The 24,274-nt window shown below is 60.0% G+C and overlaps 2 protein-coding genes across 5 annotated transcripts; one reads left to right on the top strand and one right to left on the bottom strand.

Moving 5' to 3' along the window:
- Positions 1 to 10,873, top strand: ZNF362 (zinc finger protein 362). 3 transcript variants are annotated; one of them, XM_058039463.1, is made up of 10 exons: positions 1 to 60; positions 1,802 to 1,828; positions 1,939 to 2,023; positions 6,930 to 6,993; positions 7,127 to 7,373; positions 7,461 to 7,782; positions 7,880 to 8,104; positions 9,250 to 9,328; positions 9,406 to 9,564; positions 9,645 to 10,873. In XM_058039463.1, the coding sequence occupies exons 1-10, from the start codon at positions 51 to 53 to the stop codon at positions 9,759 to 9,761; spliced, it is 1,335 nt and encodes a 444-aa protein (XP_057895446.1). In that variant the 5' UTR covers positions 1 to 50; the 3' UTR covers positions 9,762 to 10,873. The 3 variants fall into 3 exon arrangements, with proteins under 3 accessions (XP_057895446.1, XP_057895447.1, XP_057895448.1); XM_058039464.1 differs by lacking the exon at positions 1,802 to 1,828 and having other exon boundaries at positions 10 to 60; XM_058039465.1 differs by lacking the exon at positions 1 to 60 and adding an exon at positions 3,860 to 4,060 and having other exon boundaries at positions 1,613 to 2,023.
- Positions 10,874 to 12,058: 1,185 nt separating this feature from the next.
- On the bottom strand, positions 12,059 to 24,047 carry PHC2 (polyhomeotic homolog 2). Of its 2 annotated transcripts, XM_058039450.1 has the most exons (14): positions 23,889 to 24,047; positions 23,661 to 23,819; positions 23,512 to 23,589; positions 23,266 to 23,427; positions 22,631 to 22,735; positions 22,350 to 22,563; positions 21,582 to 21,928; positions 20,182 to 20,341; positions 18,665 to 18,858; positions 17,080 to 17,209; positions 16,855 to 16,969; positions 15,662 to 15,803; positions 14,152 to 14,437; positions 12,059 to 12,777 (listed from the first exon to the last, which is right to left on the bottom strand). In XM_058039450.1, exons 1-14 carry the CDS (start codon positions 24,030 to 24,032, stop codon positions 12,623 to 12,625), a joined length of 2,391 nt encoding a protein of 796 aa, XP_057895433.1. In that variant the 5' UTR covers positions 24,033 to 24,047; the 3' UTR covers positions 12,059 to 12,622. The 2 variants fall into 2 exon arrangements, with proteins under 2 accessions (XP_057895433.1, XP_057895432.1); XM_058039449.1 differs by lacking the exons at positions 20,182 to 20,341; positions 21,582 to 21,928; positions 22,350 to 22,563; ... (3 more) ...; positions 23,661 to 23,819; positions 23,889 to 24,047 and adding an exon at positions 19,403 to 19,466.
- Between the last annotated feature and the right edge of the window lie 227 nt (positions 24,048 to 24,274).

The raw sequence follows: 24,274 nt of genomic DNA on the forward strand, positions 1-24,274 counted from the left end.
GGGGCTCCATCTTCCTCCGTGCGGCGGAGCCGGCGGGACGGCGGGGCACCATGGCTGTCGGTATAGGAAGTGTCTTTTTTTTTTTACCTTCCCCCCCTCGCTTTATTTTTTTTTTTTTTTATATCCCTCATCCCTCCCTTTCCACCCCCCCGTTCCCTCTCCAAAACACCTCAAAACCCCCCGAAACCCCCCTCACCCCGGGGGCAAGCGGGAAAAGGGGGACCTTCACACACTCCCCCCTTCCCCCCCCGCCCCCGCGCTGCTTTTTATTCATTTTTCATCTAAATCAATATTTTAAAAAAATTTCCCTCCTTTTTTCCCCCCTCACCGCCCCCCCCCTTCCCCCTCCCCTCAGCCCTGCAGAACATGGCGTCCCCGTCCTAGCGTTTTAAAAATAAGCCGGGGCTGCCATTTTTGTTTGCCTTTTGTCTGCGAATTTTAATAAAAACGTCTGAGAATGTGGGAGAGGCGGCGGATGGAGGGGGGGATTGGGGGGAGCACCCAGCCGGCCCACCCCCCCTTCCCCAAACCCCCCCTTCCACCCCCATCCCCCGGCCTTTTTGTCTGGCAAACCCCCCCCCCCCCCTCCGCAAATCCCCTCCCAGGTTGAGGATTTCAACTTCACTTAACCAAACTTCGCCTTTTTCCACATCTTTTTTTTTTTTTTTTTTTCATTATTATCATCATTATTCCACCAACCCCCCTCCAAGCAGGAAGAAGAAGGAAAAGAGAGAGGAAAAAAAAGGGGGGAAAAGAGGGGGGGGGGGGACATCGAGGAAAATACCCATTTACCAGGATTTTCCCTTTTTCTTTCCCTCTGGATGGTCTAATGGAAAAGTTAATTGCAGCCGAACGTACCTATTTTTGTGGATGTTGCATGTTTTTGGACGGGGGGGGGGTTTGCTTTTTTAATGCATTCTTGGCTTTTTTTCTGACTTTTTTTGCTTACAGGAGGTGGCAGAAGCAGCGCAGGGGCTGAATATTACCATTGCCATCATCATAATCACCATTATTATAATTTTCACCATTTTAATTCCTTTTCTCCTTCCTCTTCTCCTCCTTTTCTTCGCTGTTTTCTGCATTAACTGGTTTTGTCTAGAAAAGTGGTCTCGCTGGCTGGAAGGTCTAATGGAGGGGGGGAGATATTTTTTTCATGGCGTTTTTGGCAGGAATGCGGCAGCTTTAGCGAGGGACCCAAATTTCTGTGGCTGTGTCCCAGAGGTCTGTCTGTCCCTCTCCAACATATATTTAGCCATATACTATTTATACATCCATAATCTCCCGGCCACGTCGGGGGGCCTGGGGGGGGAGCTTAGAGCCGGCGTGGCCACGGTGATGGATTTGAACCCAGGAATGATGAATTCAATGATTTTGATTTCTTTTTCTCCCTTCAAGGTTGGAGGATGCTCCTTGTTGGGTTATTTTTTCCCCCCCCAAGCCTGCGGTCCTTCGGATAGCAGCCGGGTTTTTTAACCTGGGGAGGATGGAGCAGGTGAAAGCGGCTTCGAGCCCGAGGCCTTTGAGATTATAAAGTGATATTTTAGCAGAGAGGTAAAAAAAGTTTTTTTAAGTCCCTCACGGCGTGCGATTTGCCGAGAGGCGGAGGGTCCAGGGCAAGGGGATGGATTTCACCCCCACTTTTCCAGCCAGCTCCCCATCCCTCAGCTTTCCCAACAGCTCAGGGGGCGAGCGGGGCTATAAAAAAAAAAAAAAAAAACAAACCCACTATTTTTTATTTTTATTTTTTTTTGTTTTGTTTTTATTTTCCTTTTTTTTTTTGTTGTTTTCTCTCTATTTTCAGGCAAAACCCCACGTTCCCACGGGTCGGGTAGGTCGGAGCCGCTTCGCTTTTGTTCCTCCGCTGTGGGATCTCGCGCGCCGGGGGCTGGCGGGGGGTTCGGGGTGTGTGAAGTTGTCCTCCTCCTTGTCCCCCCGTAGAAAAACGCCCCACGTGCAGCACCCGGTCTCAGCTAGAGCTGGAGATGGACGCGGATAAGGGGAAGCAACGCCAGTACTCACAGAGGTGGGCATGATGGCTGGATGGAGGGGGGATCGCAGGGAGGGAAAAGAAAGAAAAAAAAAAAAAAACAAACAACAAAAAAACCGCTGCTTTTATACGTTCGCAGCTTAAAATAGCACCTAATGCAACGGTGTGCATGCATGGGATTATGTGTGTGTGCTTGTGGAAAAAATATGTATGTGCACGCCAGAATGCAGGTATTATATGTGTGTGTGTGTATTTCTATATAAGTGGGGGTATGGTGTTTTTTTGGGGTGTTTTGGGGGTGTGAGGGACTCCTTGTTTACCCCCTCTGCAGAGAGGGGACCCCACTCCCAGCTTATGTGTGACCCCCTTGATATTTCCCTTTTAAGCGATGTGCCTTTATATGCATAAAATAATAATGTTCACCCTCAACCCCCCCCACACCTTCTGCTTTTTCCCTTAAAAATGTGGATTTTTGGTCGTTGGGCACGATGTCAGGACAAGTGCATGTTGGATTCGGTGCTCTCACTCCCTCCTCAGAGTGATCCCCTGCCTGTGCCTCGGTTTCCCTGCGTGCTGTCACCCAGGAGTGACCCCCCTGTGCTGCTGGGGGTGGGCATTCGCCCCTGGCTGATTTGTGGTGCTGCCTTTGCCTTGCAGGGTGCCTGGCTGGTCTCTTTTGGGGGGGTATTTGAGGTTTGGGGGAGCAGGGCCCCCTCAGGCTGGGGAGCGGTGTGTTTTGTGGGGCATGTGTGCCCTGTGTCTGGTGTGTCACCTCATGGGCTCTGGGTCTCCCTGCGGGCTGTCCCCGTGTCCCCTCTGCTGGGTCACTGGACCCAAACTGTGGATTTGGGGTCACACCGCCTTGGCCCCCATCTTTTGGGAGTGTTGCCACCCTGGTTCCCCCCTGCTCCACCCCAGAGCTGGGGTCTCCAGCGTGGCTTTGCCTCCCCTCCCGCTCACCACTGGTGCTTGGTTCCTCACGCTGCCCCGTGCACCCCTTTTCCTGCGCGGGGACCCTCGGTGCAGGCTGGGGGCTCGTTTTGGGTTGGTTTTGCTGGAAATGCAGAAGGAGAAGCCCCAGCCCAGGGCCCTTCGGGGGGCGGAAGCCGGGGGGGTTTAATTGGTTCCATCTTGGGTGAATTCTTGTGGCGTGCAGGCCACCCCCTCCCCGAGCCACAGGGGGCTCGCCCGGCGTTCCTGCTTCGCAGCCATGCCTGCCTCTGCCCCCTTGGCCTTGGGGTGAGTCCTTCTGGGCAGGAGGGATGTGTGCTCCCTGAGCATGGTGCTAGATGCTGGTTGGCTTTGGGATGCAGGTTTTGTGGATGGGCACTTGCTTTGCCTCCAAAACTCCTCCTGCTCCAGGTGAACCCCAGGGAAACTTGTTCTTAAGAGGGGACAGCGACCACCAGCCTTGTGTTTTGGGGGGGGAAACTGAGGCATGGTGGAAGGCAGAGCTGGGCTCCCCGGCCCAGGGAGCATCCCTGGTGTGTGTGGGCTGTGTTGGGAAGGGCGTGCTGGGGTTTGGTGGGGAGTGCTCAGGGTACATCCATGCCCCGGCTTGGTTCTCCCCCGTGCGCCGTCTGTGGCCGCCGCCGGCTCTCCTGCACTCGCCGCTTGCCATGGGGGGGTGGGACCTGTGCCCCGATGCTCTTGCCGGGACACTTGGGGACACCAAACTCGCTGTCTTGCTCGGTCGAGGACACCTTTAGCTACCAAGTGCTGCTCTGATCACCCCGAATCCCTCCCCTCTCCTCCCAGACCCCCAGACTTTCAGGCTGTACCAGGTTGGTGGTCGCTCACCGGTCCCTGGGAGCTGCCCCTTTTCTCCCGGCGGTGGCGTGAAAAGAAATCTCTTGTTTCTTTTTATTTCAGCGAAGGCGAGACAGAGAGGGCTGCCAAGGTAGAGGCGTTCCCTAGAGAACTGTAGCTTGACTTAGCGGCAGTTGGGTAGGAAGTTGGAAGGCTCTAGTGAGCTCGTGCCCACCCGTGCCATCATCTACCTCCCATCAATCTGGAGCCTCAGCGACACGTCTCCCCAGGCAGCTGCGCCCACCTGGCTCCAGAGGCCACCCTGTGAGTACCAACCACCGACCCCGACGGCCCCGGCATTGCTGCCACCGCCCCCGCTGTCCCCTCGCCACCACCCCCAGCCCTGGCTTGCCGGCTTCTCCCGCTCTTCCCTCCCCGTGGGTGTGCAGGCCAGGAGCATTTTGGTCTCTTTTTAGGGTGCTGCTGCTGCTGCTTCCCCTCCTCGGCCCGGCTGAGCGGTGATGCCGGGTGCTGTGCTGTTCTGGGGAGTTTGGGTTTCAGCCCCGTGGTTTTTGGGGCTCTGTGCATCTTTCCTGCTTGCTCTTCCCACATCCCTCTCTTCTGGCTGGGCTGCTTGGGTCTCCACCATGCTTTGGGCACCCACCTTGTCTCTGGGGATGACCTTTGGCAGCCCCTCAGCAGCCAAATCTGGTGCCTGTGGAGGATGTCAGGGGCTCTTCCCACCATGGTTTGGACCACAGGACCCCACGCCACTGGAGATGTTACCCAAGAGATGCCCAGCCAAAAAACTGGGGGGGCACAGAGAGCCCTACCACCCCCTGTGCCCTGCAGAGCTGGGGGGAGACGTGCCGCAGCATTCCCTACCCTTCATCATTTCCATTTTAATGGATTTTCTTTTTTTTTTTCCACCTTTGCTGCATGTCAGCTTCCATTTTTCATAGTTAGCTGAGAATAGAGAAAAAGGGAGTTTTTATATATATATATATACTTTTTTTTCCATCTGCCTTCTTCCCCCTCCCACTCCGTTTCCCAGCCCCAGAGAAGGGGACGCCGCTCCCGACAGAGAAACACTGCACAATTTGTAACATTAAATCGGGACAGGAACAGGGATTTTTAGAATTATTTTGGCAACGCCGACCATTTCTTCCCTCTTGTTCATCCAGCTCCGAGTGTGGCGGTTTTGCAAATAATTTCTCATTTCTTTAGTAAGCCCTCCTCAGGTGGGGGTGGGGAAGCACGTGATATTTGTGCTTTTCTCCCCAGAATACCCTTTGTGCCTTTCCAGCTTTGCAGGAAGGATCTTGGGACTGGTGTAGGGTTGGTGCTGTGTCCTGGTGGTGGTTTGGGGGCCACGCTGGTGGCTTTGATCTGTCTGGGTGCTGCTGCTGGCTCCACTGGAGCCCAGTGTGCTGTCGGGACAGGGAGAGGGATGGACAGATGGACGGATGGGAAGGACAGAGGTCACGGGGCACCTGCTGAGATGGGGGATCAGCTCCAAAAAACCCTTTTCTAATCATAGCTCCAGTTTCCTGTTTTCCCACGGCTGCTCCGGGGTGGGTGGGGGATTGCTGCCGGGGTGCTTGGTCCTGCTTGGGGGGGCTCAGAGCCCTCCTGCTCCCTGCCTGTCTCTGTACAAGGGATTCTCTGCTGCCAGCTCTGCTTTTTCTCCCTGGTTCCTGGTGTCCAGCCCCTCATGCTGGCACTGGCATCCCTCATCCCGTGCCCATCATCCCAAGAGATCTATATGTGTGTATATATACACACACAACACGTAGCCAGTGGGTAAATGCACGCTGTGGGCGGCCTGTGGGTACATATATAATTACACAAAGGAGCTGGCAGTGGCTGCATCCATGCTTGGGAAGGTGCATTTAACATGCCCAGCGAATTCCTGTTCTGTGGCTCCCCCTGTGCCACTGGGATCTGGACCTGCTGTCACTTCCAAACCCTAAAATTCGGTGCTTGAGCAGGGGGAGGTGACCTGGAGTGGTTCAAGACTTGGGAAGGGGAACTCCCAGAGCTGATGCCCGGGTGGTGTCCTGGACAGTCTGTGGTGTTGAGAAATTGCTCCCATTCCTTGATACCCTGGAACACAGCTCATCCTGTGCCAGGCTGCTCTGTAGCACGAGGGGCTGGTGGTTCCTCCCTCCCTGCCTTGGTTTCCTCCCCAAAATGGTCATGGTCCATCCCACAGCTTCTTCAGGGTAGCTGCTGGCATGTTACATTCTGGTGGGAACAGAATTTCCTTTCTCTGCCTGCTGCCCACCTGCCTGTGGGGAGCTCAGAGTGTGTGTGAACCCTGGGGCAGCAAGTGTGAGGAGGAAGAGGAGGAAAGCTCATCATCCCCAGATCCTGCCAGCCCCCAGAGCTTCTGGGGATGCACTTTGCTGGAGGCACTGCTCTAGTTTCTCCTGGATTCCTTGCCATGGCCTGGTTTATTTTGTTGCCAGAGCTCCTGGGGGACCCTCTCCCACACATCCCATCAGGATCCTATAGGTGCTTACCCTCATGCCCCATAATGGGATTTGCTGGGATGGTGGTGCCTGGTGATGCCATGGGCTGCTCTGATGGGATCATCTTCTTGCTGCCTCCTTCCAGCTGTTTCCCATTACCCAAAGATGGATTTAGGATGAGTTTTCCCAACACCTTCAAGTGTCTCCATAAATCTCCCAGCCCTGCTGGTTCCTGGTGTTCCTGTTGAGCTGCTCTGGGTGTCACAGGCACTTCACTTGGCTTTGGAGGGGGATTTTAGGGGGATTCAGCTGGGATTGCTGTTGGCTTTAGTGTGCTGCTGTGCTTGTTCTCTCCCATGGCAGTGTCCCATCCACCTCCAATCCCTTCCTGGATGGGACAAATGCTTCCAGAGCTTGGGAGACTTGGGGCTTTTCCCCAAATTTCAGCTTCCTCCTTTTCCATGTAGTGTCCTAGTGCACTCACCAGTGTTTTGTGGTCTTTGGGCAGGCAGGTGCTTGGCGTCCCCCTGATCCTACAGGAATTTTCATCAGGGAAGATGCTCAGGGAGGGGGTTCCCCAGTCCTGCCCCCCTCACCAGCTCCCTGCCTTTGCTCAGAGTCTGGGTCTTGCTTCTTGTGGGGGTGATGGTTTGTTTTGGGGGGTTCAAGGTGGAAGGGCAGGGGGATGATGTCCCATAACCGCGCCCCTCTCTCCCCAGGATGGCGGAGCCTCGCTTCAACAACCCCTACTTCTGGCCACCCCCGCCCACCATGCCCAGCCAGGTAGGACCCCTGCACTGGGGTTCTGGGGGGAGGGAGGGTGAATGGCTGTGGAGAACGCTGAGGGGGAGGCTGGGAGTGCCAGGGATCCCAGTTCCTCTGCCCTCACCCACCCGTGTGCCTTCTCCCCCCTCAGCTGGACAACCTGGTCCTGATCAACAAGATCAAGGAGCAGTTGATGGCGGAGAAGATCCGCCCCCCTCACCTGCCTCCCACCTCGGTGGCCTCGCAGCAGCCCCTCCTGGTGCCCCCCTCTCCTGCTGAGAGCAGCCAGTCCATCATGTCCCTGCCAAAGCTGCAGCAGGTGCCGGGGCTGCACCCCCAGGCCGTGCCCCAGCCTGACGTGGCCCTGCACGCCCGGCCGGCCACCAGCACCGTCACAGGTACCGTGACACTGCTCCTGCCACTCTGGGGGGCAGAGGGTGGTGTGGCTCCCCTCAGAACTAACGCTCTGTCACGTTGCCCACCAGGGTTGGGGCTGGCATCCCGTGCGCCGGCCGTCAGCACCTCGGAATCCAGCCCGGGAACAGGGACCACCACCCCCTCGACCCCCACCTCCACCAGCCAGAGCCGCCTCATCGCCTCCTCGCCCACCCTAATCTCAGGAATCACCAGCCCCCCCCTCCTCGACTCCATCAAGACAATCCAGGGCCACGGCTTGCTGGGGGCGCCCAAGGCTGAGCGGGGCCGCAAGAAGATCAAGGCGGAAAACCCCTCGGGGCCGCCGGTGCTGGTGGTGCCCTACCCCATCCTGGCCTCGGGGGAGACGGCCAAAGAGGGGAAGACGTACAGGTAGGCACCCCCCCGCCCGCTGCGGGGGCCGGGGGCCGTGGCGGGGAGCCCCCCACCCCAGCCCGGTCCCTGCGGGGTTCTCCCCCACACCCTCCAGGTGTAAGGTCTGCCCCTTGACGTTCTTCACCAAGTCGGAGATGCAGATCCACTCCAAGTCGCACACGGAGGCCAAGCCCCACAAGTGCCCCCACTGCTCCAAGTCCTTCGCCAACGCCTCCTACCTGGCCCAGCACCTGCGCATCCACCTGGGCGTCAAACCCTACCACTGCTCCTACTGTGAGAAGTCATTCCGCCAGCTCTCCCACCTCCAGCAGCACACCCGGTGAGGGCCCCGCCCAGGGGCTGGGGACGCTCGGTCCTGCTGCCAGGGAGGGGCACCCACACCCAGCAGTCTCTCCTGACATCCTTTATGGCCCTGCTCTGCTTGTTGGTCCTGCTGCCATCACCTCCATCATCATCATCCCCCATCATCTCCAGCACTTTGTCTCCACCTCACTCCCACTCATTGATTCCCCCCACACTTGCTGTCCCCATTGCCTTTATCATCTCCACCACACATCGTCAGCACTTCCATGCTCATCATCTCCACTACCTTCATCATCCCCACCATGCCAGTCTGACACCACCGCCCTCATTATCCGCACTGTGCTCAACATTTCCACCACCTCCATTGTCTCCACTACCTTCCTTCAAACCACATTGACCATGCTCATCATCTTCATTACCTTTATTGCCCCCACCGTGCTCAGCCATCTCCACTGTGCTTTTTCCCACAACTTTCTTCATCCCCACCACCTTCAGCTGTCCCCACCATGTCATCTGTCCACACATGCCAGTCCATCTCCTCCACACTCACTGGTTTCCAGCTCTTCCATCCTCTCCCAATCCCCATCTCTCAGCCCCCTTATCCCCTGTCACCTCCTGGGGCACAGATGTCACTGTGCCACTGTAACCCTGTGATGGTGTTCACAGAGGTCTTAGGATGAGGGAAGAGGATCTGACTCCATGTTTCAGAAGGCTTGATTTATTATTTTATGATATATATTACATTAAAACTATACTAAAAGAATAGAAGAAAGGATTTCCTCAGAAGGCTGGCTAAGAATAGAAAAAGAAGGAATGATAACAAAAGCTTGTGGCTCAGAGTCTGAGCCAGCTGACTGTGATTGGCCATTAATTAGAAACAACTTTATGAGACCAGTCCCAGATGCACCTGTTGCATTCCACAGCAGCAGATAATCAATGTTTACATTTTGTTCCTGAGCCCTCTCAGCTTCCTTCTAAGGAAAGGATTTTTCATAAAACATATCTGTGACATAACCCCCCAGCCCATGTCTCCCCCCCTTCTCCCCTGTCACCTGCTGGGGCACAGATGTCACTGTGCCCACTGTAACCCCCCACTCCAGTGTGGGATTGGCCCTGGTGGTGGAAGGGGAGGTGACAATGACAATAATGGTGTGTCCCCAGAATCCACACCGGCGACAGACCCTACAAGTGCCCGCACCCCGGCTGCGAGAAGGCCTTCACCCAGCTCTCCAACCTCCAGGTGGGTGTGTGGGGGGACCCAGGGCAGGGGGCACGGGCTCACCGTGGTCCCCCCCCTGACTCCCCGTGTCCCCTCAGTCCCACCAGCGCCAGCACAACAAGGACAAGCCCTACAAGTGCCCCAACTGCTACCGGGCGTACACGGACTCGGCCTCGCTGCAGATCCACCTGTCTGCGCACGCCATCAAGCACGCCAAGGCCTATTGCTGCAGCATGTGCGGCCGTGCCTACACCTCGGTGAGCACGGGGGATGCCCCCAAAGGTGCCCAGAGCCCCCAGCCCCCCCCGCTCACCCACCCTGTGTGTGCCCCCCACAGGAGACCTATCTGATGAAGCACATGTCCAAACACACGGTGGTGGAGCACCTGGTCAGCCAGCACTCGCCGCAGCGGACGGAGTCACCCGGCATTCCCGTACGGATCTCCCTCATCTAGGCAGGGAGGGGACAGCACCCCCCCAGCGTGAGGAGGAGGAAGAGGAGAGGGAGGAGGAAGAGGAGGAGGAGGACGAGGAGGAGGAGGAGGACGAGACCCCCAGCGCCGCGGGCCGCGCCCGGGCCGTGCTCCTGCCCGGCTCCCGCAGGTTTGGTGACATCCAAAGACGGTTTCAGAGCACTTTGAATCTCTGCGGTTTGGTTTCTTTTTTGGGGGAGGGGGGGCAGTGGGGTTTGGGGGTGTCCCCCCTGCCAGGCCCCACCCCCCATTTTTTGGATACAAATATATATATATATATATATATTTATTGGCCAAGAACTTGGTGCTGCTAAAAAGACCAGAAATTCACCCCAAAAACGAACCGTGGATGGAGCAAAAAAAGCAGCTGGGGCGGGGGGGGGGAGAAAATCCCACCCCCACCCCCCCCACAGACTCTGGGCCCAAGCACCTCCATTTGGGGTTGATTTTTAACCATTTTGGGGGTTTTTTGTGTTCTTTTGGGGTCCCTTTCGAGGGCGAAGCCGCGGGCAGAGCTGCGTCCCCCCGGTGCCGGCCCCCCCATTCCGCAGCCCCAGTTTTGGGGGGTCTGGGGGGTCCCCCTGCTTTGCCTTGTGCCTGCCTGTACATACCCCCTGTATAGAGCTGGGGGGCTCTCCCCCCAAACTCATCTATATTCTGTACTTTTTGGTTCATTTTGGATATTAACTGTGTTATTTTTTATACACTTTTTAAGCCTTAACTCAGCGTTTCTTTGGGGTTTTTTGTTGTTTTTTTTTGTTTTTTTTTTCAGGGTGTTTTATTTACCTTTTATTAATTTTTAACTCCTCTGTTATTTTTTATCCCCCCTTATTATTTTTCCCCTTATTTTTTACCCCCCCATTATTTCTCCCCTCAATGTTGTACGATATCAATATTGTAACCTTTTTTGTCAGCATGTTAATACTGTGTAAATATGCCTCTTATACACTTAGCCCCCCCCTTTTTTCTCCCCTTCCCCCAAATTTTGGGGCTTTTTTATTTTCCTCGCTGCCCAGCCAGGCCAGGCCTCCCTAGAGCTAGTTGGTACCTTATTAAAAAAGGGAAAAAAAAGAAAAAAAAAAAAAGGAAAAAGAGGAGAAAATGGACAAAAAGTTGCCCCTGTTGTTGCCGCCCCCATCCTGCATTGTGGTTCCTGGAGAAGCTGGGCAGGCCACGGCCTCACAGTGTGGAAAAGGAATGAAACCCCCCCAGCCCAGCCCCTTTCCAAAAAAAGAGAATAAAAGAGAACAAAAAAAAAAAAAAAAGACCAGAATGGGAATTAATGAAACTGGGGGGTTGTGGTTGTGGGGGAGGGGACTCCCCTGTGGGGACATCTGGGGACACAGGGGGGGCCTGGTCCCTGTGGGGCTGCAGCAGGGCAGGGGGAAGCTGTGGGGGAATTGTCCCCAATTTCCACAGGGACAGAGGTGGCACAGGGGTCCTGGTCCTGCTGGGGGTGTGGGTGACCCACGGTGGGGACACCAGCTCTGGGGACAGACTGGCCTGGGACACCTCAGCATGGCCACAGCTCTGGGGACAGGTCACTGTGCCACCACTGCTGGGGACATTTCACTGCAGCCTGGGACACCTCACCATGGTCACAGCTCTGGTGAAACCTCACTGTGGCCACCTGGGGACCCTCCAGGACCCTGTCACCACCTGCAGGGACACCTCATGGTGGCCACAGCTCTGGGCTCACCACAGAGCCTCAGGGACATGTCACAGTGGGCACCATCTCCATGGCCACCAGCTCCAAGGATATGTCACCGCTGTGGCCACAGCTTTGGGGACACCTCACCCTTGTTCTTATCAGTGGTTGGGACACTCTTATCAACACCAGTGCTTGGGGACACTGCACCATGGCTGTGTCACTGCCACCAGCTCTGGGGACACCTCAGTACAGATGCTACATCCAGTGATCAGCTCCAGGGATGTCACAGCCCCGGGACAGCTCCAGGGACAGGCCACCACCTCCCACCCCAGTGACCTGGGGACCCTGTGTCCCCCTAAGCCCTGGGGGTCACCGGGAGGTGTGGAGGGTGCCACTGTCACCACAGTGATGTCCCCACCTCCCAGCTGGGGGCAGGAGGGATGCCCAGGTCACACAAAATGTCCCCACAGAAGTCCCACCACCCTCGGTGGCATCGGACACATCCCTTAGTTTAGAACAGAAATTTGCAGGTGGGAAGTGAAGAAAACTGGGAGAGTCCCAGGTTTGATTTTTTTTTTTTTTTCAGTGTTTATTAAAAACAAAAACAAAAAAACAGGAAAGGGGGGGTGGGACCATGTGTGGTTTTTTTTTCAATTTTTTTTTTTTCCTTTTCTTTTCTTAAAAAGATCGTGCTGGCTGAGGGGGGGAGTGGGGGGGTCCTTACCTGCCTGGGGGGGGACCCCCACCACTGTCCTCTGCTCGGGCACCCCCAAACCCAGCCCAGAGTGTGTGGGGGGCGTGTGTGTGAATGGGGGGAGTGACGCCTCCTCTGCGCCCCCCACACCTCTCCCTGACCCCTTTTGGGGGGCGTCCAAACCTCCCCAATCCCAGCTGGGGGAGGGAGCACACGTTAAGGCAACAACCGTCCTGCTTGGCTCTGCTCACCTGGGGGGGACACGGGGGGGGGACACGCGGGGACCCCCCCTCCCTGCTGGAGAAGGGGGGGGGTGACCCCCCAAAGCTGGGTGAGGGGTGGGGGGGGGCTCTAGAGCTACGGGCTATTTACACCCCCCGGGGGGGGCAGGGGGGGCGGGGTGTGCTCACAAGTGTCTCCCCCCCTTTGCCCCCTCCCCGGGGCCGCATTGGGGGGGTCAGGGGTCCCCCGGGGGAAGTTGGGGTGCCCTCCCTCCCCTCAGGAGTCCTTGAGCATGTTGATGCGGGCGTAGATCTTGAGGGCCGGGCCCAGCTTGATGTTCATGGTGCTCATGAGATGATCCTCCTTGAGCAGCAGCAGCGCCTGCCCGTCGATCTCCTGCGTCCTGAACTCCTCCGCGATCTCCTGGCAGCCTGTGGGGAGGGGCAGCGTCAGCAAAGCCTCTCACAGCCCCCAAAAATACACCCAGAGGGCTTGAACCCCCCTCATAATCCCCCCAAAATACACTCAGGGGCTTCTCTGGGCTTGAATCCCCCTCACAGCCCCCAAAAATACAATCAGGGGCTTCTCTGGGCTTCAAGCCCCCTGACAGTCCCCCAAAAATACACCCAGGGGCTGCTCTGGGCTTGAATCCCCCTCATAATCCCCCAAAAATACACTCAGAGGCTTCTCTGGGCTTCAATCCCCCTCATAATCCTCAAAAATACACCCAGGGGCTTCTCTGGGCTTGAATCCCCCTCATAATCCCCCAAAAATACACCCAGGGGCTTCTCTGGGCTTGAATCCCCCTCACAGCCCCCAAAAATACAATCAGGGGCTTCTCTGGGCTTCAAGCCCCCTGACAGCCCCCCAAAAATACACCCAGGGGCTGCTCTGGGCTTGAATCCCCCTCATAATCCCCCAAAAATACTCCCAGAGGCTTCTCTGGCCTTGAATCCCCCTCATAATCCCCAAAAATACACCCAGGGGCTGCTCTGGGCTTGAATCCCCCTCATAATCCCCCAAAAATACACTCAGAGGCTGCTCTGGGCTTGAATCCCCCTCATAATCCCCAAAAATACACCCAGGGGCTGCTCTGGGCTTGAATCCCCCTCACAGCCCCCCAAAAATACACTCAGGAGCTTCTCTGGGCTTGAATCCCCCTCACAGCCCCCCAAAAATACACTCGGGGACTTGAATCCCCAAAAAATCTTATTTAGGGAGTTATCATATGTAAATGGCTTCCTCCAATTATCCTTTAGGTTTATTTGTAAGTCCCCATGCTCCCCTCAAAATATGAATGGGTTTGTGAGTAGAATCCATCACCCCCCCCCAAATATTTATAGGGTTATCTGTGAGTAAATCATGCCCCAAAAAACAAAAAATCAGCAAATCATCCCCCAAAAATTTATGGGATTATCTGTTTGTAAATCCTACTCTAAAATATGGGGTTCTCTGTGAATAAACCTCTCCCCAAAACCCCAACTTTGGGGTTGCCCTTGAGTAGATCAACACATCCTGAGGGACACAAATCCTCCCAAAACCTCAGCGCTGGGTGTCTCTGGGTAGATCCCCGCCCATCCCAGGGCATTCCTCAATCTTGAGCAGATTCCCCCATGAACACATCCCGAGGAACACAAATCCTCCCAAAGCCACACTGCTGGCTATCTGTGGGTAGATCCCCGCCCATCCCAGGACATTCCTCAATCTTGAGTAGATCCCTCCTTGAACACATCCTGAGGAACACAAATCCTCCCAAAACTGGCTATCTGTGGGTAGATCCCCGCCCATCCCCGGGCATTCCTCACCCGGCAGCGAGCGGATGAACTCGTAAACGTCCTCCACGTTCCACTTGCTGGGCTCGCTGGGCAGGAAGCGGTGGCCGAGGCCGGGCAGGTCGCGCTCGGGCAGCTCCATGTCCCGCAGCTCCAGCTCCCGCTCCCCCTGCCGGCGCCGCGACGTGGAGGAGCTGGCCGAGATGGGCGACAGCGGCTCCTCGTAGCTGGAGTTGTCCGAGCAGCGGCTGGAATCCTCCTGGCTGTGGTTGAGCTGCAACGACGCCGTCACCGACCCCGCTGGGACAGACCCCGGGGGCTGCGGGGGCAGTGCTGGCCTCAGCACCGGCCCCGGGTCACCAACACTCGGGGACAAACCCCAGCCTCAGCACCCACCCCACGTTCCCAACACTCGGGGACAAACCCCAGCCTCAGCACCGGCCCCGGGTCACCAACACTCAGGGACAAACCCCAGGCTCAGCACCCACCCCACGTTCCCAAAATTCAGGGACAAGCCCCAGGCTCGGCATCTGCCCTGTGTCACCAACATTCAGGGACAAACCCCAGCCTCAGCACCCACCCTGTGCTCCCAAAATTCAGGGACAAGCCCCAGGCTGAGCATCTGCCCGATGTCACCAAAACTCAGGGACAAACCCACCCCATGTCCCCCCAGCTGAGGGCAAAACCCGGCCTCAGTGCCCACCCTGTGCCCCCAAAGCCAGGGACACACCCAAGCCTCGGAGCCCACCCAAAACCAGGGACAAATGCCAGCCCCAAGGCCAAACCCAGCTGGGGACAAGCCCTGCCCTCAGTGCCCACCCTGTGTCTCCATAACTGGGGGTAAATCCTGTCCTCAGCACCCACCCTGTGCCCCCAAAGTCAGGGACACACCCAAAGCTTGGAGCCCACCCATAATGGGGACAAATCCCAGCCCCAAGGCCAAACCCAAGAGGAGACAAACCCTGCCCTCAGTGCCCACCCCCATCCCCATAACTGGGGTAAATCCTGCACCCAGCGCCCACTCTGTGCCCCATAACTGGGGGTAAATCCTGTGCTCAGTGCCCACCCTGTGCCCCCAAAGTCAGGGACACACCCAAGGCTCGGAGCCCACCCAAAACTGGGGACAAATGCCAGCCCCAAGGCCAAGCCTGAGAGGGGACAAACCCTGCCCTCAGTGCCCACTCTGTGTCCCATAACTGGGGGTAAATCCTGTGATCAGCACCCACCCTGTGCCCCCAAACTCAGGACACACCCAAAGCTTGGAGCCCACCCATAACTGGGGACAAATCCCAGCCCCAAGGCCAAACCTGAGAGGGGACAAGCCCTGCCCTCAGTGCCCACCCCCATCCCCATAACTGGGGTAAATCCTGCACCCAGTGCCCACCCTGTGTCCCATAACTGGGGGTAAATCCTGTGCTCAGCGCCCACCCTGTGCCCCCAAAGTCAGGGACACACCCAAGGCTCGGAGCCCACCCAAAACTGGGGACAAATGCCAGCCCCAAGGCCAAGCCCTGCCCTCAGTGCCCATCCCGTGCCCCCTCACCTGTTTCTTGCTGTCCTTGCTCAGGGGGGGCAGGCTCCCCTTGCAGCTGCGGCGCCGCCCGTGGGGGGGCCCTCCCGGTTTCTGCAGCTTGCTGCGGTCGGGGTGGAACAGCCCCACCCTCTTGGTGCAGCCCACGTTGTACCTGCACGGAGCAGGGGCGTGAGGGGTCCCCACCCCACTGGGGGAACTCTGGGGGTACCTCTGCCCCACCAAAGAGGAGGGCAAGGCTGGATTTTGGGGTTACCACAACCCCAAGCAGGTGGATTTTGGGGTTACCTCTCCCACGCTGAATGGATTTTCAGGTTACCTTTACCCTGGCAGGTAATTTCTGGGGCTACCTCCACTCTTGTCAAGGGTTTTGGGGTACCTCCACTCCACTGAAGAGGTTCTAGATGGGTTTTGGGGTTACATCTGCTGTGTCAGGTGAGTTTTGGCGTTGCCTCTACCCTGGCTGAGTGGATTTTGGGGCTACCTCTATCCGGCTGTGGAGGGGCTGAGCAGATTTTGGGGTTACCTCTACCCTGCCATGAAGGGACAGCATGGATTTTGGGGTCACCTCTACGCCAGCAAGGAGGGATTGCTGGGTGGGTTTTGGGGTTACCTCTACCCTATCAAGGAGGGGTTGGGTGGGTTTTGGGGTTACCTCTACTCCAGAAAACAGGGGTGGGTTTTGGGGTTACCTCTATTCCAACAAGCAGGGGTTGTGTGGGTTTTGGGCTTGGGTGGGTTTTGGGGTTACCTCCGCCCCAGCAAAGAGGGATGGCATGGATTTTGGGGTTGTGTGGGTTTTGGGGTTACCTCTATGCAGCAAGGAGGGATTGGATGGGTTTTAGGGGTTATTTCTACCCTAACATGGAGATTTTGGGTGGGTTTTGGGGTTACCTCTGCCCCAGCAAGGAAGGGTTGGGTGGGTTTTGGGGTTACCTCTGCCCCAGCAAAGAGGGATGGCATGGATTTTGGGGTTGGGTGGGTTTTGGGGTTACCTCTATGCAGCAAGGAGGGATTGGGTGGGTTTCAAGGGTTATTTCTACCCTAACAAGGAGGGTTTGGGTGGGTTTTGGGGTTACCTCTGCCCCAGCAAGGAAGGGTTGGGTGGGTTTTGGGGTTACATCTATGCACCAAGGAGGGATTGGGTGGGTTTTAAGGGTTATTTCTACCCTAACAAGGAGGGTTTGGGTGGGTTTTGGGGTTACCTCTTGGCACAGGCCATGGAGCAGAAGCGCTTGGAGCGCTTGAACTTGTAGGCGAAGTCAACGCGGCCGCAGAGCTCACACTTCAACTTGGGGGGGTTCCCCTCCTCTTTGGATTCTGGGGGGCGTGGAGGGACACCCAGAGAGAGAAACCAGCCAGCTCAGCCGGGGGGGCGCTCGGGGGGGATCTCGGGGTTCAGGGGGGGGATCCCAGGGCCCGGGCGCTACCTTGCAGGTACGGCTCCTCCATGTCCGAGTCGGTGGTGGTGGTGTTGTCCTGTGCTGGCAGCTTGTCTGGCAGCAGCTCCTGTGCATACTGCTTGTGCAGGGCCCCCACCAGCAGCGAGGAGCGGCCCACCTGTGCAACACACCTGGCTGCACCTGTGCCCCAGGGAGCCCTGAGGGTGCCCACGGGGCTGGCACGGCCCATCCCAGCCCTCACACCCAGGGATGGGGTGAGGACAGGTACCAGGGACAGCTCTGCACCTCCCTGGGTGACAAGGGTGGGGATTTGGGGTCCAGCTGTTGTTGGAGTGACCCATTCCTGACCTCTCAAATCCAGGAGCAAGGATAAGGAGAGGAGGGTACATTACCAAGAATGATTCTACCCCTTCCTGGCTGCTGAAGTGCTCAATAACACAGGCAAAGGTTTGGGGGTTCATCATTGTCAAAGTGACCCACTCCCAATCCCCAAATCCCAACGCCCCTTTCCCAATCCCTCAGCTCCAGGTATGATACTGGAACAGCTCTGTCTCTTCTCAGATGATGGAAATGCTCAATGAGATGGGTGAGGATTTGGGGACTCATAATTGTCTGGGCATCCCATTCCCAGCCCCCCAAATCCCAACCCCACCTTCCCAGTCTCTCAGCTTCAGGAATGTTACTGGAACAGCTCTGTCTCTTCCTCAATGCTCAATAACATGGGTGAGGATTTGGGGGCTCATGATTGTCTGGGCATCCCATTCCCAACCCCTCTTCCCAATTTCCCACATCCAGGAACAAGGACAGGTGCAGGGGATGCATTACTGGGAATGGCTCAGCCCTGTCCTGCACAATAAGGAACTCAAAAATGTGAAGATTTGGGGATTCACAGCAACGTGGATGCCCCGGATGCCCCATTCCCAAAACCCCAAATTCAGGAATGAGGGTGCACAGAGATATACATTACTGGGAATGATTCTGTCCCTTCCTGGATGACGTCCTCGATGAAATGGGTGAGAATTTGGGGCTTCACGGTGCCGGGTGCTCCATTCCCAACCTCCCAAATCCAGGGCAGGGACATTGGGATACATTACTGGGAAGGGCTCAGCCCTTTCCCAGATGACAAAACACTCGGTAACGGGATAAACCACGGGGATAAACCACAGAGAGCACCGGGAGCAGCTCAGCCCTTTCCCGAATGACAAACACTCGGTAACGGGATAAACCACAGGGATAAACCACGGAATGCACCGGGAGCAGCTCAGCCCTTTCCCGAATGACAAACACTCGGTAACGGGATAAACCACGGGGATAAACCACAGAGAGCACCGGGAGCAGCTCAGCCCTTTCCCAGATGACAAACACTCGGTAACGGGATAAACCACGGGGATAAACCACGGAGAGCACCGGGAGCAGCTCAGCCCTTTCCCGAATGACAAACACTCGGTAACGGGATAAACCACAGGGATAAACCACGGAGAGCACCGGGAGCAGCTCAGCCCGTTCCCGGATGACGAAGCAGGGATGGATTTGGGGGTTCAGGCCTGACCGTGTACCCCATTCCCCCCGCCCCAAAGGCCAGCCCCGGCCCCGGTAGATTGGGATACGTTACCGGGAAGGGCTCGGCGCCCTCCTGGATGACGAAGCCCTCGATGACGTGCGTGAGGATCTGGGGTTTCACGATGGCCTGGGGCGGTTTGTTCTCACCATTGTGGGGGGCGGCGCCGGCGACGGTGGCGGCAGCGCTGCCGGAGCCCGAGGTCATCCCGGGAATGCGGGGCTGCGCATGGAGGCGCTCGGGGGGCTCTGGGGACAGCGGGGCACACGCGGTGAGCGGCGAGGGGCGGGCGCTGACGCCGCCGCTGACGCGGGGCCGCGATTTCCATACAGCTGGAACGGGGAGCAGCTGCTGCCGCTCCCAGCGCCGCCCAGCCGGCCCCGGGGGGTGCCAAAGGGGGGAAAGGGCCCCCAAAATACCCGCGGGGCTCCGGGCACAGCCGCAGAGCGCGGAAGGAGCGGGGCAGCCCCGGCGCGGCGCTGGGAGGCACCGGCCAGGCCGCGGCTGCCCCGGCGGGGCTCGGTGCGCGGCGGAAAGCCCCGATGTGCCCCAGAAAGGCCCCAACAGGGCTCGATCCGGCCCGGAAAGCGCCGATGTGCCCCAGCACAGCCCAGAGAGGCCCGAACCGCCCCCTCAGGCCGCGGCACATCCCGGTACCGCCGGGCAGGGCCCGATCTGCGCCCGTGAGATCCCAGCACAGCCCCGCGGAGCCCGCTGGCCCCGGCCCAGCCCGCCCGGCCCCGCTCCTCTCCAGGCCGCCCCGGGCCGCGCGGACCCCGGCACCCCCATCACCTTTGTCCGGCGGCGGCGGCTCCCGCTGCCCCCGCCCCTCCCTCGCCCGGGCCGCGGGGCCGGACCGGGGCCGGGGGCGGATGCGGAAGTGAGGTCAGAGCCGCCGCCGCCGCCGCCCCGGGCCGGGCCTGGCCGCCGCGGTCGGCGCTCACTCACCGGGCGCTCAGCGGGTCGGGGGGGCCATGGCGGGGGGCCCGGGCCGGGGCTGCGGCGGGAGCGGCGCCGGGAGCGGGGCCAGGGCCGAGCGGGGACAAAGGCGGCGGCGGGGGCGGGGCCTGCCGCGGACACGCCCCCGCGCGCCCATTGGCGGGCGCTGCCGCCGCGCGCGCCCGGAGCCTCGGACACGCCCACCCCAACAAGGCGCCTCCTCCCGCGCCCCCGCCATGGGGGGCGGGGCCTCGCTCCATAGGGGGCGGGACTGCACGGGCGTGGCCACGCCCCCACATCGGTTGCGCCCCGACGCAGCCGGGCGGAGCCTCCAGACGTGGCCACGCCCCCAGCCCGCGCGCCACTGCCGCGCCTACAGAAAGGGGCGTGGCTAAAGCCCCGCCCCTCGGGTGCGCTCTGTGCATGAGCGTGGCGCGCATGCGCCCCCTAGCGGCAGCGGCGGGCGCCGCACCCGGCCCGCAGGCCCGGGCTCAGCGAGCGCCCCTCAGCGCTGCCCGAGCTCCCCTCAGTGATCCCGCAGCTCTGCCCGGCCTCACCGGCCCCCGCTGCATGCGGGCTCGGGGTGCAGCACCCCGCGAGTGGGTGCCCGTGGGAGCGGGGCGGGCGCTTACCGTGCGTGAGGGGCCGCTCGCCCTCGGGGGTGTCGGGGCCCGGGGGGGCGGCGGGCGGCGAGAGGGCGGGGGGCTGCGGCGGGGCGGCAGGCGGGCTCTCGGCGCTCCTCGGCACGGGCAGCGGGTCCCGGCGGGCGCCCTCGGGGACCCCGAGGGACGGCTGTGGCGGCAGGGACACGCGTGGGGCAGGGTCAGGTGTGCACACACGCGGGCGGGGGTCAGGTGTGGGTGCGGGTGGCACGGGGACATGCACCTGCACGACTGGAGGGTGCACACTGTCCATTGGTCACACAAGCATGTGCCTGGAGCGGGCATGCACATGCACACACGTGTGTCACAGATGGGCACGCGTGTACAGACACACCTGATCTGCATTTGCACATGTGTGCGAGGAGCCCGTACACACCTCCACAAACACACACGTGCACGGGGCTGACATGAGTGTCCCACACATGCACAGGCCAGACGCACATGGGTCAAGCACAGGTGCACACACACGCCAGGCAAGCACATCTGCACTTGTGTGCACACACGTGCAGGGAGCAGACACATGCACATATGCACACATGCACGTGCATGCATCTGGTAAAGCTGTGCACACACACGTGTGTGGGTGCAGGACACACATACAAGATCAAACACATGCACACACACATGGATCAGCCACATGCTCCTCCTGTCACAGCACCAGGTACACACGGCCACCAAAGTGCCATGGATGGGGCAAAGCTGTGCACAGGTGTGCATGGAGCAGGCACACACATGCAGCGTGGCCCGAGCACGCACACCTGCACACTGATGTCACAGCTGGGCCCCCATGCACAGTTCAGGAACACACGTGTGTGCAGGGACTGTGCACTTGCACACCCACACGCGTGTGCACACAGCTGACACCCACACCCCCCACTCCCACTCCCGTGCCCCCTTTCCTCCTTCCCTCCCTCCACCAAGGGGCTTGGGGGACCCTCACTGTGAGGGTTTGGGGGATGTGTGGGGACCCCTCCTGATGCAGGTTTGGGGGAGATGTGGGGGCCCCTCCTGATGAAGTTTTGGGGGAGATGTTTGGGGGTCCCTCCTGATGCAGGTTTGGGGGAGATGTTTGGGGGTCCCTCCTGATGAAGGTTTGGGGGAGATGTGGGGGCCTCTCCTGATGAAGTTTTGGGGGAGATGTTTGGGGGTCCCTCCTGATGCAGGTTTTGGGGGATGTTTGGTGGCCCCTCACTGTGAGGGTTTGGGGGGAGGCTTTTTGGGATGTGTGGGGGCCCCTCCTGATGCAGGTTTGGGGGGATGTTTGGGGGCCCCTCACTGTGAGGGTTTGGGGGGAGGCTTGTGAAGGCTTTGGGGGTTGTGTGGGGGCCCCTGATGATGAAGGTTTGGGGGGAGATGTGGGGGCCCCTCACCGTGGGGCCGGCGGGCTGCAGCTGCAGGATGACAGCCGAGGCGTGCTGGAACTTGCGGGGGGCAGCGTGGCAGCCGGGGTGCCCGTTGGGGGGGCCGCCCTCGCCCCCCGCCCCCTGGGGCACCCCCGTTTTGGGCTGGGGGCCCGGGCCGGGGCTGGCAGGGGGCAGGGGCTGGAGCTGGGGGGTGCTGGGGGGGCCCGAGGGAGGCTGCCCACGGGGGCCCAGCTGCTGCTGCTGCTGCTGCTGCTGGATGACGAACTGCTGCTGCTGCTGCTGCTGCGGCGGCTGCGGCTGCATCGGCTTCGGCGGCTGCTGCAGGAACTGGGGGGGCTGCAGCGGGGCGTAGGCTGTGGGGACAGCAACGGGGACAGAGATGCCCCTGAGCACCACGGGACCCACCCCCAGCAGGCTGCTGCTCACTCTGTGTCTGCTCCCTCTGGTGCCCTCGGACAATGAGCTCTGCCAGCTCTTGCTGCTCACGTGGGAAGCTGCACTCAGGTGTCCCCAATTTTGGGAGCCATGGCAGTGCAGCACCCCAGGCTCCAGCACTCCACGGAGTCCCCTGGCTCACACCCTGACTGCCCCAGCCCCCTGGGAGCCTATGGGTGCTGAGACCCTCCCGAGCAGGGCCCAGTGAGGGGATGGAGGTCCCAAACACAGACAGTGACAGCTGCAGGACACACCAGCGTGGGCCACCACTGGTGTCAGAGCGAACAGCCCGTGACTCCCCAGCACCCCGGGGTGTCCCTCCCCGGAGCAGCCCCTTACCTGGGGTGACGAGCGGGTGGGTGGCAGCGGGGGCGGCGCTGCGGGCCAGGCCATGGGCGCGGCCCTCGTGCCCCTCGGCCTTTTTGAGGTGCTCGGCGGGGGGCTCGGGCGGGGGCCCCCGGGGGGGGCCAGCCCGGGGAGGGGCACCCCCGGGGGGCTTCATGGCCAGGGCAGGGAGGTGGGGGCCGGCGGGGCGCAGGGCCAGGCTGTGCACCTGCAACGGCAGCGGGTCAGGGGTGCCGGGGCAGGCTCTGGGGGCTGCCAGGGGTGGGGACACTCACCTGAGGGGTGCTGGGTGGTGGGGCGGGTGGCGGGGCCGGCGGAGGGGCCGGCGCAGGGCTCTCGGGCCGGACAGCGCTGACGGGGCCCGTGGGTGTGAAGATGAGCTGGGGACAGGGAGAGTGGGTGCACGGCTCACCGTGTCAGGGGTGGCACACCCTGTGTGTGTCCCTCCTCTGTGCCCCTACAGGGTGGCACATGGGTATCTCTCTATCTATGTAGGGTAGGAACAGTGTGGGGGAGGGCACCCTATAGGGTCCCAACGTCCCCCCAAAGGCAAAGAGCACCTGCTTGAGTACCCCCAATGGAGCTCTGGGTGCCCTGTGGGGTCTGGGCATCCCAGTGGGATGGGGTTCACCCTATATAGGGGCTGAATTCCCTCAGCTGAGTGAAGGCACCCCATGAAGTCTACACACCCGACAGCAGGGTGACAGGCACCCTGTGGGGTCCTTGGACCCCCAGGCGGGTGGGGGGCACCCCATAGACTCTGAGCACCCTACGGATTCCCCACGGGTCCCAGGCATGCCATGCAATGAGCACCCCTCCAGTGTCACAGCCACGTGCCCTTTGTGGGTCCCGTCACCCCACAACAGGATGATGGGCACCCCAACGGTCCTGGGTGCAGCCCCACCCTTACCATCTGTGCCCGCAGGTACATCTGGGCCTGGCTGGCGGTGAGGGCGGGCGAGGCAGTGTTGCCCAGCAGCACGGCCTGCTGAGCGATGCCCGACGCGCCGGGCCCCACGCTCTGCGCCCGGTTCAGCAGCTGCGCCGCCGCCGGCGACGTCGCCAGGTTGATCTGCAACGGGCACCAGGACAAGGTCGGGGTGCTGGCACGGGTGGGCACGGTGGGTGGGTGGGTGCCAGAGGCCGAGGGACTCACCGTGGGCTGCTGCGCCGGGGCTGCCTGGGTGCCGTTGCCCCCCGAGGAGCCGCTTTGCCGGTTCGCCGCCAGGCTCGCCTTGGGGGAGAGCCGAGGGTGAGGGCTGTGCCAGCCCCGAGCCACCCCCCGTGCCCACGGGGCGCCCGTACCTGCTGCACGGCGGCCAGGCTCTGGAGCTGGGCGCTGGTGAGGTGCTGCTGCTGGAGCGCGGCCGTCTGCAGCATGAGGTGCTGCTGCTGAGCCGCGTACATCTGCTGCAGGTACTGCGCCGCCGTGTTGGGCTGCCGGTGCAGCGCCTGCTGGATCACCTTTGGGGAGGAAATGTGGCCACGACCCCCCCGGTGCCCCCCAGCCCCCGGGTGCCCCCAGCCCCGTACCTGCACGGTCTGGCGGTCGGGGATGCCGCTGTAGACGGAGATCTGGGGCCCGGCGGGGCGCGCGGCCGCGCTGCTGGCGGGCGCCGGGGCCGCGCTGCCGGCGCTGCTGGCGGGCGCCGGGGCCGGGAGCTGCTCATTCTCCATGGCGGGGCCGGGCCGGGCCGGTGGAACGGGGTCAGACTAGAGCTGGGGAGGAGAACACAGTGAGGGGAACCATCGTGCTGCAAGCACAGAGGAGGAGGAGGAAGAATGATGGGAGACCCTGTGCTCATCCTCCTCCACTAAAGTAAGGTCAGTGCCCCAGGGAAAATGGGGAAAGGGAGCACGGACAGAACAGAGGAAGGAAAGGACAGGAGGAAGGCTGGAAGGCACAGAGATGGAGGGGA

Source organism: Melospiza georgiana, chromosome 22 (assembly GCF_028018845.1).
Source record: "Melospiza georgiana isolate bMelGeo1 chromosome 22, bMelGeo1.pri, whole genome shotgun sequence".
In the NCBI taxonomy this organism is placed as follows: domain Eukaryota; kingdom Metazoa; phylum Chordata; class Aves; order Passeriformes; family Passerellidae; genus Melospiza; species Melospiza georgiana.

Excerpts from the sequence above, each read along its gene's own strand:
- ZNF362 (XM_058039463.1), top strand. Across the intron at positions 1,829-1,938 it reads CCCACGTTCCCACGGGTCGG|AAAAACGCCCCACGTGCAGC; the intron begins GTAGGTCGGAGC and ends GTCCCCCCGTAG. Across the intron at positions 7,783-7,879 it reads AAAGAGGGGAAGACGTACAG|GTGTAAGGTCTGCCCCTTGA; the intron begins GTAGGCACCCCC and ends CACACCCTCCAG.
- PHC2 (XM_058039450.1), bottom strand. The coding sequence starts at position 24,032 with ATGGAGAATGAGCAGCTCCCGGCCCCGGCGCCCGCCAGCAGCGCCGGC. Across the intron at positions 23,590-23,660 it reads GCCTGGCCGCCGTGCAGCAG|GCGAGCCTGGCGGCGAACCG; the intron begins GTACGGGCGCCC and ends CTCTCCCCCAAG. Across the intron at positions 12,778-14,151 it reads GTTCATCCGCTCGCTGCCGG|GCTGCCAGGAGATCGCGGAG; the intron begins GTGAGGAATGCC and ends CCCTCCCCACAG.